The 15,578-nt window shown below is 43.7% G+C and overlaps 1 protein-coding gene across 1 annotated transcript in view; it reads left to right on the top strand.

The window, feature by feature from the left end:
- The first annotated feature begins 1,202 nt into the window (after window positions 1-1,202).
- Window positions 1,203-15,578, top strand: part of CPLANE1 (ciliogenesis and planar polarity effector 1) — an 88,252-nt gene continuing 73,876 nt past the window's right edge. The window contains exons 1-9 of the mRNA XM_040977331.1: window positions 1,203-1,231; window positions 4,182-4,300; window positions 7,118-7,253; window positions 7,361-7,480; window positions 7,885-8,117; window positions 10,022-10,128; window positions 11,477-11,633; window positions 12,902-13,005; window positions 13,757-13,939. Of these exons, the coding sequence (XP_040833265.1) occupies window positions 4,220-4,300; window positions 7,118-7,253; window positions 7,361-7,480; window positions 7,885-8,117; window positions 10,022-10,128; window positions 11,477-11,633; window positions 12,902-13,005; window positions 13,757-13,939 (1,121 nt within the window). The 5' untranslated portion in view covers window positions 1,203-1,231; window positions 4,182-4,219. The remainder of the gene's footprint in view (window positions 1,232-4,181; window positions 4,301-7,117; window positions 7,254-7,360; window positions 7,481-7,884; window positions 8,118-10,021; window positions 10,129-11,476; window positions 11,634-12,901; window positions 13,006-13,756; window positions 13,940-15,578) is intronic.

The raw sequence follows: 15,578 nt of genomic DNA, 5'->3' as shown, positions 1-15,578 counted from the left end.
GAGGGCAGTGTACACCCTTCTCAAGGTCTGTGTGTGGGGAGATCTCCGCTAGGGACGCAACGTCCCGTTAAGTACTTATCAGTTCCCTGCTAAGACCAGCAACTCCAAACAGGAGGGGCCCTGGGGCGAATACTGAGTGCCTGACGGGCGAGGGGAGGGCGGCGCGGGTTCCAGGCGACCAAACCGAGGGCGCCGGGTTCTTGAGGGAAGGATTGGGAGGAGGCGCGAGGCAGCGGGAGGAGGGAACAAGCCGGCGCCGGCTTCCCGCCCGCGCTTCCGGCGGCCTGGAGCAGGCGCCCTGGCAGCGCCCGCGCCGCTCCCCGCCCTCCGCCGTCGCCAGGGCGCGCGGCTCCGTTGCTCGGTCCAGTTTCCTCGCCGCGCCTTTCCGGCGTGGGGTGGACTCGGCCCCGGAGGAGGTAACTGCTCGCAGGTTTCTTCCCCCCACGCACTCCGGCCCTTCTGCCCACGCCATCCGTCCCTGAGCGGCCTCGGCCCTCTCCATACATCCCTCTACCGAGCACGGCCGCGACCTGCTTCTTCCCGCGCCAAGCGCACCCGGCCGTTCCTCAGCCCGGCCCTCCCGTTAGGCTCGTCCCGCTGCTTTGTGCCGCCACCGCCGGGGCACACGCAGGCTGACGGGGTCTGGGGTCCTCGAGGGGTCGTCCTCAGGCTGGCGTGGTCCGGGTCCAGGTGCGCCGCGTTCGCGGGTGCTCCAGTGCCCGGGCGGTACCCGGGCACCTCAGACGTGTTCTCGGGATGACGGGCGCAAGGCTCTTGCCTCCTGGAAGCTTCTGACATCACCCCCACTGGTGATCTGGGGATCCGTTGAGCGCTGAGGAAAGGGCGTGATGTGCCGGGCTTGTGAGCGGTGGAAGCGCCGAGCTTTAATGACTCTTGTGAAATTGAGTTTATCACCAAAAAAAAAAAATCTTGTTACCTTTTTTGGGGCGAGGTAGATATACGCTTTTATTCTTCCTAACTTTTTTTTTTTGTGGGGGGAGGTGGGGAATCCCTGAGTTTATTTTCCTTAGGCTAATTTTATGTGTTTGTGTTTGTTTCTTATATATAAGAAGCGTTAATGTTTTGAGAGGCAGTTACGTATATAGCAGCAAACCAACTTTGCTTCATCCCAAAAGGTGTTTTTAAGAGTTCTGAGACGGTGTTCACCAAGTCTTCATACCAGGAATTCACGGACCACCTGGTAAAGAGTTCTGAGAAATGGGAAGGTGGAGTAGGTGGTTTTTTTCTTTTTAACCTCTAACATATTAATTAGAAAAGTTATGCGGAAGTGTATATGTTATTCAGTTAGCTTATCTGAAAGGCAGAGCAGGCATCAGAGAGCTCCCTAAATACAAGGGCTGAGGCCTGTCCAGGCTGAAGGCAGGGTTCTGGAAGTCCATCTGAATGTCCCTCCTGAGAAGCAGGGTCCAAAGTACCTGCTGCCTCCAGGGTTTGCATCATCAGGAAGCTGACTGTTGGAAGTGGAACAAGGACTCGATCCCAGAGGCTCGAAGGGAGTGTGTCCCAAGCCATGTCTTCCCGGCCCGCCCTTTCACAATGGGATATGTCAAGTGGAATTATAAGCTTGTTTCAGTGCAGAATAATTTGAAAAAAAAATCCCCAAGCCTCCATCCCCCAAGTTTTATAACTGTATTATGACCAAACTATGGAGGTTTTCGAGTTTTTTGTACCAAAACAAACTTTTAATGCTGAATTTTCTGTGTGCTTAGTATGTTTGAAAGACGGGTTTTGTCCTTAAGTGCCTACGACAGCTTGGCTGGACCAGTCTGAAACCAATAGCCTGAAGCTTTGTCCAGTTTCCCTCCTGGGTTGTAAGGACCCCCGAGTCCGCGTTAGGAAGCTGAAATTGGGAACGGGCAGGTCTGGTCGTAGGCATGCCGATATGCAATCTTGGGTAGCAACTGTAACCCACCCCAGAGCTGCCACTTTAAATATTGTTTTAAAAATTACTGTTTTTAAACAATACTTGGAAGGCAGAGTTTGAGAGTCTGATAGAGGGAGGGGTCTTTTGTCTGGTTATTCACTCTGAAATAGTCAGAGCTGGGTCAGACCAAAGTGAGAACTGTAGCAGAGTGGCAGAGACCTGAATTAGCATTGGCAGTGGGATGCCAGTGTTGCTGGTGGCAGCTTAACTTACTTTTTTTTTAAGATTTATTTTTATTGGAAAGTCAGATATACAGAGGAGAGACAGGAAGATCTTCCGTTCAATGGTTCACTCCCCAAGTGGCTGCAATGGTCAGGACTGAGCCAATCCTGAGCCAGGAGCTTCCTCCAGGTCTCCCTCGCAGGCACAGGATCCCAAGGCTTTGGGCCGTCCTCGACTGCTTTCCCAGGCCACAAGCAGGGAACTGGATGGGAAGTGGAGCTGCTGGGATTAGAACTGGCACCCATATGGAATCCCAGTGCATTCAAGGCAGGGACTTTAGCTGCTAGACTACTGCACTGGACCCAGCAGGTTGACTTATCACATCATCATGCTGATCCTCTAGGGATGCTTTTTTTTTTCTTCCCCCAAAGATTTTATTTGCATTGGAAAGGCAGATTTACAGAGAGAAGGAGAAACAAAATGATCCTCCATTCCACTGATTCAACCCCCAAGTGGTTGCAATGGCAGGAGCTAAGTCTGTCTGGATCCAGGAGCCAGAGGCTTGTTCAGGTCTCCCACGCGGGTGCAGGGTCCCAAGGCCTTGGGCCGTCCTCTGCCGGAGTGAAGCAGCTGGGGTGTCTAGCGATACAGTTGTGGGATCGTGGTGGTTGCAGGTGATTTAGTCATGGGCCATCACACCAGGACCAGGGATGCTTCTTGATTAGCACTAGTTTATACATTTTTTTTTAAATCATTTTTGGGGTGAGGGCAGTTTGAATAGATAACAGTGAGCTTGAGGGCTTTGTGAGTTATTCCAGGGAGCAAGCTGCATTACCTTTTTTTTTTTTTTTTTTTACCCCCCTTTGTTGATGGGATTTTATTTCGGAGTTTATACACCTGCCACCCCCTCAAATGAATGTATCCTAGGTCGTGAAATTCACCCTAGGGAAAACAATGTCAGTGTCTGGTGTTTTTCTGTGACTCAGCCTAAATAGGTTTTTATCTTCCCCAGGGATCCTTTTGTACTCTGTGTGTGGCAGGTGAAGTTTGGGTAGCTGACAGCCTGGGTTTGAATTCTGGCTAAGTCAGTTGACTTACAGAGAGTGACCTTGGGTCAGTTTCTTAATTCTGTGCCTCATCTATAAAATGGGGGTGATATGGGGTATGTGCTATGACCCAGGGGTTTAGGCTGTGCCTAACTTCCCAGCTACTCATCATTTCCACTCCAACTTCCTGCGATGTGTCTGGGAAAGCAGCAGCTAATGGGCCGGAGTACCTGGGCCTGTGTCACCCAGGTTGGGAGACCTGGATGAAATTCCAGGATCCTGGCTTCAGGCTGGTGTAGCCTGGGCTGGTGCAGGCATTAGGGAGTGAGCAGAGGTCAGTGCATTAAACAAGCTGACACGTGTACAGAGGTTAATGTCTCCTGAGGTGTTTGTAACTGTCATTAACCTTGATCTACCTGACCATGTGTGTTTATATTGAAAAACTTCTGGAAAGACTTTTCTTCCCCCTCTGGTCAGGGGTAAGGTCTTTTTCTGTTTCTGCGACAAGAGGGGAGATAAAGGGAGAAATCCCACCCAGCTCCCACCCATCCCAGGGTCCCCGGCATGGGGCCTGCTCCCAGAGCACTGCTCAAGTGGTTTTGATAGTTCAACAGTTCTGAATTGCTGCTGCTACATTACCTTTTATGATTCAGTTTTGGAAAATACATAACATCAGTGCTGTTACACACTGAATCAGAGTAGTCAGATTTCTTATTTCATGGGAGGAGGCGGAGAGCACAGTATTCAGTAGGAGAAGTGCTGGTCACCCTGAGTGTGTATGGAGTGGGAGGTGGTGTGGCTGTCCTTGAGTAACACAGTGTGCCACACCAAGGCAGATTCTATAGAAACCATCCAGATCCTTCTCTGTTTCACTTGTCTTTACTTCCTGTTCAGAATGAGGTACGGAAGATAATTGACAGTCATGTAAAAATGAGTTAAATCAAGCCGTTGATTTATCAAGCATTGGGAATTTCTAAATTAAGAGCTAACTAAATATGGGCTGTTGATAATTGCTATCCATTCGGCAGCATCATGTGAGTGGTTTTACCTGATTCGTATCTGAAGCATGGAGATCAAATTAGAAGTTCTAACATCAACAAGTATCAAACAGAAGAAACCTTGGCCACGAGTCTCCTGGTTGGGACAGGTAAGTTTCTCTTCATGCAGACAATACTGGTTTTATATGTGTTAAATGTGAGTTTGTCTGTAAGATGTAGCAATGTTCTGTGGCTTTAAAGAAAGAAATGAAGCCTTATCACTATAAGGATTATTGGTCCAGTGGGCAGGGTTTAATTAGCCCAGGTTTTCCTGTAAAGTCTTCTTTCTTGTAGAACACCTTGCTTTCCAAAAAAGGTCTTTTTTTTTTCCCCCCATGTGTTTAAGTACATTGGGGTTTGGGATGGCATATATTAAAAAGGATTATTTAATCTTAATTTTTCTCGGCTGGAATAGGTAGTATATGCCTACCCTGGTGGTTTTCCTGTGTGTTCTTTTTAATGATTTATTTACATGAAAGACAGAGTTCACAGAGAAAGGGAGAGACAGGGCTTTTTCATCCTTGGTTCACTCGCAGGATGGCTACAACAGCCAGGGCTGGCCAGGCTGAGGCCAGGAGCAAGGAGTTTCTGTAGATCTCTAATGGGTATAGCCGGGGCCCAAACACCGTGGCCATCTGATGCTGTTTTCCCCCGGCCATTAGCAGGGAGTGGGAGGTGGAGCAGTTAGAACGTGAACTGGCACCCATATGGGATGCCGGAATCACTGGTGGAAGCTTATGCCACTGCACCATAGTGCCTGCCCGAAAGCATCCTTATATCTGGGAGAGGTGAGATAGTCACAATATTGATTATCCAGTGATGGCACACATGATATCTGGGAATTCTTCACCTTAGGGACAGTGGGAAAGCCTGTAAAATCCTCTTACAATCTGGATAATGATTATTGAGATTATATAGCTTACTGTAAGAAATTTTTCAGTTAGCCTACCCTGGGAAAGATGTTCTCAAACTAAGTTTCATCAGAAGCACTTGTGGAGGTTATGAAAAGACAGCTGGGTCCTGCTCCTGAAGTTTCCAGTTTGGTAGCTCTGATATGCATTTGGATCATTTTTTTTAAGATATTATTTATGTGAAAGGTGGAGTTAAAGGCAGAGATAGAAAACTTCTGTCACATGGCTCACTCCCCAAAAGGCTGCAAAAGTCACACCTGGGCTAGACTGAAGCCAGGCCATTCTTTCTGGTCTCCATCTGGGTGTAGGGGCCCAACTCCTTGGGCCGTCCTCTGCTGCTTTCCCAGGCACGTGGGCAGAAAGATGGATCAGAAGTGGAGCAGCCAGGACTAAGACCAGCATCTATATGGACCCCTGTGTTGCAGGCAGCAACTTGGCATGCTGCATCACAATACTGGCTTCTGGATAAGTTTTATTTAATTTTTTAAAAATTCATTCTATTTGAAAGAGTGAGAGAATGACAAGTACAAGAGATTTCCCATTGACTGGTTCATTTGATTGCAACCACTAGGGCAGGCCCAGGCCAAAGTTGAGAGCCGAGACCCCATCCAGGTCTTACACTTCAGCATCACCTGCCTCCTGAGGTGCAAATTATTAGGAAGCTAGAATGGAGAGCCAAGGCTTGAGCCCAGGCCCTCTGATTATCACAAGAAGCATCTTAACCAGGATACCCAACTGCTTGCATAATTTGAATTTCTTTTTAAGATTTGTATGTATTTGCTGCTTAAATGCCTGCAGAAGCTAGGTCTGTGGCAGAGTGATGCTAAGTCTGAAATTCAATCCATGTTTCCCATGTGGTTTTTGAAGACCCAAGTAACTGGGTCATCATCTACTGCCTCCCAAAGCACTCATTAGCAGGAAACTGGAATTACTCGGGTCTCTGAGTATATACTCAGACATTCTGATAGGGGTATGGCATCCTAAGTGGTATTTTAACAAACTGTGTCAAATGTCTGCCCCACAGTAAATAGTTCAAAAACTTGCCTGTAGTGCTGTTAACAAAAATCAGTGAGAGATCAAACCACAGGTAGCCCCAAATTGGAATATATTCATATATTGTTACACTTCAAAGAATTTTAACTGCAATGATTAGATCATCTTACTTAGTATTTTTTTTAAAGATTTATTTTTATTATTTTTTATTGGAAAGGCGGATATACAGAGAGGAGAGACAGAGAGGAAGATCTTCCGTCCGATGATTCACTCCCCAAGTGAGCGCAACGGGCCGATACTATGCCGATCCGAAGCCAGGAGCCTCTTCTGGGTCTCCCACGTGAGTGCAGGTTCCCAAAGCTTTGGGCTGTCCTCGACTGCTTTCCCAGGCCACAGGCAGGGAGCTGGAAGGGAAGCGGGGCTGCCGGGATTAGAACCGGCGCCCATATGGGACCCCGGGCGTGCAAGGCAAGGACCTTTAACCACTTGCGCCACCGCGCCGGGCCCCTTAGTATTTTTTTTTTTTTTACAAAAATTTATTTTGATTGGAAAGGCAGATTTACAGAGAAGGGGAGATACAGGAGAAGATCTTCCATCTGCTGGATCACTCCCAAAATATCTGCAATGGACAGAGCTGAGCTGCTCTAAATCCAGGACTCGGGAGCTTCTCCTGGGTCTCCCACACGGGTGCAGAGTCCCAAGGCTTTGGGCCATCCTGCATTGCTTTCCAAGTCCTAAACAGAAAAGTGGGTTGGAAGTGGAGCAGCTGGGACTAGAATCAGCCAGAACTAGAATTAGAACCCTGTATGGGATGCCATCGCCACATGCAGAAGATTAGCCTGTTAAAAGAACAGTTTCTAAGTTACTTTAGAATATCAGCCTTATCTTATGATTAGTGGTACAATTAGTGGTACAAGTGGTATAGTCTTAAAGGTTATATTATCTTCCTTTCTAGAGTAATTTAGATAATACATTAAATTAACTTCTGGGGTCTCTTAAGGTTGTCACTTTTTTTTTTTTAAGGAAAATGAAGCTGTTTTTCTGTTGGATGATAAATTCATAAATGAAATTAATCTGCTCTCAGGAAGGACGAAGAAGAAGATTCCGAGTGTACAGCCTGTGTTGAAGGATGTCACTGCCCTGACAACCTCTAGTAATGGTGAAGTAATACAGAGATTCTCAGAAGGCTAGGAGAAGTTTAACACTTTAAGGTAACATTGAGAGAAATGTTAGATTATAAAAATTGTATTTCATTTCTGGAAACAGCTGCCTGGCTGGCTGGGGCACTCGCTACAGGGGACCTTTTTATTTGGAACAAAGATCAAGATTGTTTGAAAACCATACAAGTCGCTGAAAAACCTAAAGAAATAATTAAAGCTACTGTAGGTAAGAATTTGTTTATTTAAATTGGCTTAACCAGGAGAAATAGGAGAAAAAGATGCAGAAGCATTTCCCTGTCACTGTTTTCAAACTGTGTCTGTATGTATGCCTGTGTTATTTCTGTGTAGATTCCAAAAAATGTGTGGGGTATTTAGCTGTGTTACCTAGATGGAGCTTAAAGATGGACAGTCTGGCCTGTTTAACATTCCTGTGATAGCAATGGATTCTTGATATCAAGTAATAAGTATTTGATAAGTGATTCTACGATTCGCACTTTTTATTGCTAATTTCTTAGTGTTGACATCCTGAATGTAATGTCAGTGGGTGTCTTGTTTTAAATTGAGAGAAGATACTTACTTCCTTGTGGGAAATTAGACTTCAGAAGTTGTTTTTTTTTTTTTTTTTTTCAGCATGCTCCTTCAGATTGTACTTGTATGTGTCTGGAAATGGGAAAAGAATTCTGCTTGTAACGCTCTCTGGATGCGTTTTTCTCTGGGAGTATTTGGAATCACCGACTATCTTCTCTTGTAAAAGCCTTTCATTAGTGGGTCGATGGTCCCAGATCAGACCTGAAGAAGCAGTTATTTTGCCTTCCCCTGAAGATAAGGAAGCTGTAGTGAATGCTGTCTTTGTTAAAAATGAGGTAAAATCCAAACCGGAGAGGATGTTATGGGAATTGAAAGTCTCGTAAGGAAAGACACCCTGTGTGGATCTTTTCAGAAGAGTGTAATGGTATGGCTGTTAGTAGTTACCATTAACTGTCATGATAATTATATAATGATACAAAAGATGTTTTTATGTCTTAAATCACATTTTAAAAAATATTTTTATTGATTTGACAAAGATCTGCGTTCATTGCTGGTTCACCCTCGAAGCAGTCTTGGTCGGGGTGGGATCAGACCAAGAGGAGCAGAGAGCTTCCTCCAGGGATCCCGTGTGGGTGCAGGTGTGAGCGTTCGGGCCATCCTGTGCCAAGCACATGAGCAGGGAGCTGGGTTGAAAGTGGAGCAGCCAGAACTTGAACAGGTGTCTGTGGGATGCTGAAATTGCAGCAGGCAGCAGCTTAACTTGCTGGGCTACAGTGCTGGCCTCTCGGATCACATTCTTAAAAAAGAGGTCGATTTTTGAACTTAGAACTTTTTTTTTTTTTACAAGAGAGATTTATTTGAAAAGCACAGTGACAGAGATGGCGATACTCCATCTTTCCTCCCGTGGCTCCTTCTCCGCATGTCTGCAGCTGGCACTCATGTGTTGCAGGTGCTTGCAGTGGCAGCTCAACCCACGGTGCTACAGTCTGACCCTTTCTTGTTTCTTGGCTTAAAAGTATAAGTTGTTTAGTAATCTGATATGTTAAGATCAGTGATACAGTATTAAATGAGCCACTGAATTCCCAATAAATAAGAGATTCATTAAATAAACAAATTTTTTCATAGTTGCTTGATATTCTTTGAGTACATTTTATAATCTGTTGTTAGAAATTTGAACATTAATTATATCCCTTGCTTCTTGGGGTAATGCCTTAACTTGGTATAAAATTACTAAGAAGCAATATTAAATACATTTCTTCCAGTTAAAGCCACAGTAGGGGCTGGTGTGATTGCTCAGCTGGCTAATCCTCTGCCTTATATACCAGCATCCTATATGTTTTTGTCCTAGCTGCTCCACTTCCCATCCAGCTTCCTGCTTATCACCTGGGAAAACGTGGGAGGGTGACCCAAAGCCTTGGGACCCTGCACCCATGTGGAAGACTTGGAAGAGGATCTTGACTCCCAGCTTGGGATCCATTCAACTCTGACCATTGCAGCCATTTGGGGAATGAACCAGTAGATGAAAGAGCTTTCTGTCTCTCTCTATAAATCCATCTTTCCAGTAAAAACAAAAACATCTTTAAAAAAGCCACAGGCCCAGCATGGTAGCCTAGTGGCTAAAGTCCCTTCTTTGAATGCGCCAGGATTCCATATGGGCCGATTCTAATCCTGGTAGCCCTGCTTCCTATCCAATTCCTTGCTTGTGGCCTGGGAAAGCAGTCGAGGATAGTCCAAAGCTTTGGGACCCTGTACCTGTGTGGGAGTCCTGGAGGAAGTTCCTGGTTCCTGGCTGTGTATCGGCGCAGCACCGGCCATTGTGGTCACTAGGGGAGTGAATCATTGGATGGAAGATCTTCCTCTCTGCCTCTCTGTATATCTGCCTTTCCAATAAAAAAAATAGCATTTACTGTGGCTTTTTTTTTTCTTAGAACTTAAACTGAAGTCTGCTTTTCTATCTGGGACAGGCTTCTGGCTCAAAAAATATTTTATCCTTATTATTAAGAATAAAAGCATACTGATTCTTTATGAAATTCATGGAAAATGAAATTTTAGGACTCTTTTTGGTACATAAAATTTTGAAATCCATGCAGTTTTTGCACAGTAAATGTTTTTTGGTATACAGGCAAGAACCTTGTATTTTTCATTTGTTTTATTTATAATTAAAAATATTTACATGCTTTTGTCTTAATTTTAATTTCCAGATTAATTATATACTAAAGGGTATTTAATTTATTTGCAGCTGTTTGGTGACTGCTGCCTCTGTGCGTTTAGCTTTTATTCTGGGGAATGCCTGAGGTTAACATTTCTGGCAATTCGATGGCAAGAGAATGTGTTTACACCTTTAAGGTAAGGCAAATGCTTCTGGGTCATACATACATAATAAAACTTGTAATTGTTATAAAGCCACAGAACATGAAATTTATAATTCCTTGTTTTTACGATTTCATTTCTAAAGATGTTCTTCATATTTTGGTTTTGTATCTTTTCTTAAATGAAAACCCACTAAAGAGAGAGGTTGTGTCTTAGAGGTAGGAATTAAATTTAAAAAGGAGTATTTGGATTTAATGTCGTAGCTGTTCAGTGCTCAGGTTTGGGGCATGGGTTTGGCCCATCTTTCAGTAGACTTGGCTGACCTGCTTCCTGTGCTGGAGTGCTTGGTGTGATTCCTGATGGTCCTGTACTGCACACAGTGAGAACCTGTCACGATGGCTTGGGTGCTTGACCCCTGCCCCCATGTGGGAGATCTGGTACTAGTTCCTTCAGTCCCGGCAGGATACGCCTGGGCAGTGCTGGATGTCACAGGTTTTTGGAATGCACTCTCTGTTTCAAATGAAGAAAAAAAATTATTTTGCAAGTTTAAAAACAGTCAGATTTTTAAAAAATGTTCTGAGAAGCCAATAAAGTAGAAGATACATTTAAGAATTCAACAAATATGTTGAAGTAGGACTTGTTAAATGTTTTGTTTGCTTTTTCTTGTGCTAACACTTTATTAAGGTAGTTTGCCCAAATGAACAAATAGTAAGTGTCCAACTAAATGGACTTTGACAAATATAGACAGCTGTGTGACCATCACTGAGATCCAGTGTGGAGCACTGACACTGCTCCCCAAAACGCTCTTTTCTACTTCTAAAATTCTCAAAAAATGCTTGCTACTGTGTGAAAGCATGTGTGTGGAACTTCAGCGGAACGAGCTCTGGTTGTGAAGTTATTTAACCAGCTGCTCTTCTGCAGTGTGTTTGAAACTTGGGAAAAGGTTGCTAACAGTCCTAAGTACATGTGACATGTCAGGATTTAGGCAATCTAAATTTGTAATGGGCCATTTATTTAAAAGTTACTGGGGCTGGCATTGTGGTACAGTGGGTTAAGTTGACACTTGCAGTGCTGGCGTCCTGTGTTAGTGGTGATTTCAGGCCTGGCTGATCTGCTTTGATCTAGCTCCTTGCTGCTGTGCCGAGGAAAGCAGTAGATGATGGCTCCAAGTAAGTGAGCCTTGCCATGTGGGGCCCTAGGGCGGAGTTCAGGATGGTAGAGGTTTGGCTTTCTTATCTGGCGGAGGCCTGGCTGTTGTGGTCATTTGGGGAGTGAACCAGTGGGCGAAGACATTTCTTTCACATTCTACTTTTCAAATAAGCTGATAAAAAATTTTTTTTTTTAAAGTGACTGTACTTTGTTTTCACCAATATTGCTTCCTTAGATTACTACCATTCCACGTCTGCTGGGCGCAACACAATTGTGCTCTGTGCGATCTGCGTCCTAAGTGCGAGTCCGTGAAGTCAAGAGGAGCTCTCATTTCTGCCTTTTCAAGAGACGGCCTTACCCTGGCAGTAACTCTGAATCAGAAAGACCCGAAGGTCAGTAAATACAACCTGTCTTGGGAAGTCATCCATGAAGACGAGTTTATTTTTGAGATAGATTTTCCATTGAAATATATTTTTTAATACTGCTTGTCATTCTTTATACTGTTTTTCTCATCCAACGTGATATTATGGAAGGTGGAGTTATTAAATTGAGCTGCCAATGTATTTTTAAAGTTGATGTATGTACGTAAAGAGGATAAGTGGCCCCGTTTTTCCCTTTCTGGCTTTGGTTCCCCTTTTATTTCCCTCACCCCTCTGCCTCCCGAGCCCCAATTAAAAAAAAAAAGGATAAGTGGGGTGGTGTTGTGGGTAGTTCTGTCTCCTGCTCCACCAGAACCCCATTTGGGTGCTAGTTCAGGTCCTGGCTGCTGCTGATGGTGTAGGAAAAACAACATAAGACGGCCCAAGAGTCTTGGCACCTGTGAGCCATGAGGGAGACTCAGACAAAGTGCTCGGGTGAAGCTCTTGGCTCCTCGGTAAGAGCCAGGAGTGAGTGCAGACAGTGCCCACTTGAGGATGTGGGAGATGCTGCTGAGTGGAATCAGGAGTGGCCTGGAAGGGTCTCAGATCTTCGTTGTGGATTCCGATATGATTTAGTGTGGTCCAGTGCTGGTTTTAGGGGCAATCTGGGAAATGATCCGATGGGTCTCTTCTCTCCTCTCTGTGATTCTGACTTTGAAAATACATGAATCTTAAAAGACAAAAAAAAAAAAATCTTTAAATAAAAGGGCCCAGCATGGTAGCCTAGTGGCTAAAATCGTCGCCTTGCATGCCCCAGGATACCATATGGGTGCTGGTTTGTGTCCCAGCTGCTCCACTTCCCATCCAGCTCTCTGCTTGTGCCCTGGGAAAGCAGTCGAGGACGGCCCAAAGTCTTGGGTCTCTGCACCCGTGTGGGAGACCCGGAAGAGGCTCTTGGCTTTCCGATCAGCTCAGCTCTGGCCATTGCAGTCACTTAGTGTGAACCAGTGAACAGAAGCTGTATCTTCTCTTCTCTCTGTATGTCTGACTTTCCAATATAAATAAAATTAATTTTTGAAAAAGGTGACAGAAAAGGAGGAAAGAGTGATAACGTATTTTTGTTTTTTTCAGGAAGTGTAAATATGTTGGATTAACCGTGGTTGTCATTGCCTAGCAGGTTGGGAAAGACTCCCTGGATAGTTCATTTATGGTTTCTTGATGTGATTACGTTTCTAAGTCTCTTGAGTTACTAAGTAATGATTGAGATCATTTGAGTAGTTTTGTCTTTATTATCGTTCTAGGCAACTCAGGTATTATTTATCAACACAGTGAATTTTGCTACTGTTTCTGGTAGCCTTAAAGGCTGTAGTAATAAGAACCCTGTGGTTCCAGCTGCGCTTGTCAGGTAAGAACTCTTAGCTGTCTCATGTAGTGTTTTTATTTTTCATTTCCAGTAGTCTGACAAATTTAGCACTATAATAACTCAGTAGATTCGTAGAGATAGAGAATCCAACCTGTCTTCAGTGTTTGTGCTTGAGAAACTTTCAGTTACTTAAAGAAAGCCTTAAATGTCATAAGGAAAGAGGAGCTGGTCTGGAGGTGTGGAAGACGAGTCAGTATATTTCCATTGCGTTTCTGTGTGCTAGGACTGACTGGAAAGTGCATTTTTTCCAGGAAGGTTGGGGTGGTTACTGCCCTTTACAAAGCTGTCATCCCTGCATACTGATCAGTAGTGGCATAGGTGATTTTGGATGGCATGTGAACTACCGCCAGGACCTATGGAATTGCAGAGTGTGAAGATTCCTTGTGGAGCCCTGACACTGTTTCTTAACAGTTTCCCATGAGATTCTCCATATTTTCAGAATTTTCAGGTCCAACCTGCTTGGCCTCCTCATTATTTTTTTTGTTTTGCCTTCCCAAAGTTCCTTTGTAAAAGTATGGCTTATGGATCGAAGTACATTTTCAATTACAATTTGTACTAGATGTTCATGAGCAAACATTTTTTGTTATAGGAAGTGATATTCATGAAATATGTGTGGCAGTTCCCACCATTGTTTTGCCTTCTTTATTTGAAATGTCTTGCCCCTACTTGGTGTAAGCTTCTTACAAACTGTCAAGGGCAGAGTCGTTCCTAACATGTCCTTTGCTCTTTCTAGGTCCTATTGGATAGGTGACATCAGCTGGACTCATGATAGTCTTTTTCTGGCTTGTATATTAAAGCGTGGCTCCTTGTTTATATTGACATGCCAAGGTGAATTGCTAACGTTAATTACCTTCGGTTGCTCTATAGAATTTGGGCCAGCAGAATTTATTCCTCTTCATCCTCTAATAACGTACAGGTGAGACATTGAAGCCATTGGAATTTGTGTGTAGACGTTTTCAGTTTGCTTGTGGAAGTTTTTGTTGTTTCTACTGCGTATTTTTATTTTTCACAATACTGTCTATACTGTCTTTCAAGTTGTTTTATTCTTTCAGTCTGCTGTATCAATATGTTTGTTTATATTCTTCTATTTCTTTTTGTGGCTTAATCCTGGTAACAGTTGACATTGTGACTATGTAAGTACAAGCTATTTAACTGTTCAGTACCACTAAAAATTTATCTTTATTGTAAGTGTTAGTAGAAGTATGTTGTGGCATATTTTGGTTAGAATTGTACTTAAAATTGTATTTAAAGTTAATTTGGCCCATGGGTTTGTCCACTTTTTGCCTAATAGGAAAAAGTTCACAATAGATAAAACACTTTAAAATTTAGCGTATTTTAGTTTTCAAGAAGATTTGTTTTATTGGTTTGATAGGCAGAGCCAGAGTCCCCCATCTGCTGTTTTATTCCCCAAATAGCTTGAAGGACCAGGACAGGGCCACGATCCAGGAGCTGTTTCTGTGTCTCCCATGTGGGTGTGGGTGCCCAAGTGCTTGGGCCATCCTCTATTGCTTTTCCAGGCACAGTAGCAGGGAGCTGGATCAGAAGTGGAACATTTGGGTCTCAAACTGGCACCCAAATGGGGTGCGAGCATTGCAGGTGCAGCTTACACTGTATGCTGCAGTGCCAGCCCCTGTGTTTTAATTAAAAACAAAACAAAACTCATTTCAAAAGGTAGAATAGCAGAGATGGAGATACAGAGATTAATCTTTCACTGGTGACTGGTTTGCTCCCTAAACACCCACAACAACCAGGTCTGGGCCAGGATGAAGCCTGGTTCTAGAAACTCTGTTGGAGTCTCCCTTGTGGGTGGCAAGGACACGAGTAGTGTTTGCACCTTCATCTGCTGCCTCCTAGGTGCATTAGCAGGGAACTGCAACAGAGCAGCATAGCTAAGACTGGAAACAGCACTAAATTAGGGGTGCAGGCATCCCCACTGGTGTCCCAAGTACAAGAGTCAAGTATTGATTCTTCTATTTAATAGTTGTGTGACATTATTTTTCTTAGCCTTTTTTCTTTTACTATGGAAAGAGAGTCCTGTTAGGGTTGAGGGAATGAAGTGAGGTAGTGCTGGTATTTAATTATAAGTCACCTAACTCTATCCTTCCATAGAATAAGTGCTCGCTAAATATTTGTTACTGATTTTGATCGCATTGTATTTGTATGTGTGGCTAGTTCTGTATGTTCAGCTATTGACAAAATAGAAAATTGGGATAAATCTATTCTCTACTTTATGGAAAGGAAACTGAAGTAAGATATGACCTTGATTTATGTTAGCAAAAGGTAATGCCCAATTTTTAGTCATAGATGGAACAAATTGGGAAAAGTCATTATTTCCTGCAAAGTATTTGTTTTCCTTCTTAGGGTTCAATTCATAATTGACCAGAATTTCTTCATACTCTTTAAAGGGATTTAAAAGAATTTCTTCACACTTTTTAAGCCTTTTAAATTTGTTCCCATTATAAAAGTAACAGTCATTATTTTACTTACTTTAAAAAGTTGTTTATTTAAAAGATCTTAAATAACAGAGCTCTCATCTGTTGATTTCGTTTTCCTAA

This window comes from Ochotona curzoniae, unplaced genomic scaffold, assembly GCF_017591425.1.
Source record: "Ochotona curzoniae isolate NIBS_2020 unplaced genomic scaffold, NIBS_Ocur_1.0 contig_2754, whole genome shotgun sequence".
NCBI lineage: Eukaryota > Metazoa > Chordata > Mammalia > Lagomorpha > Ochotonidae > Ochotona > Ochotona curzoniae.
The sequence above is the reverse complement of the archived record's forward strand: the minus strand, read 5'-3'. Positions and strand labels throughout refer to the sequence as shown.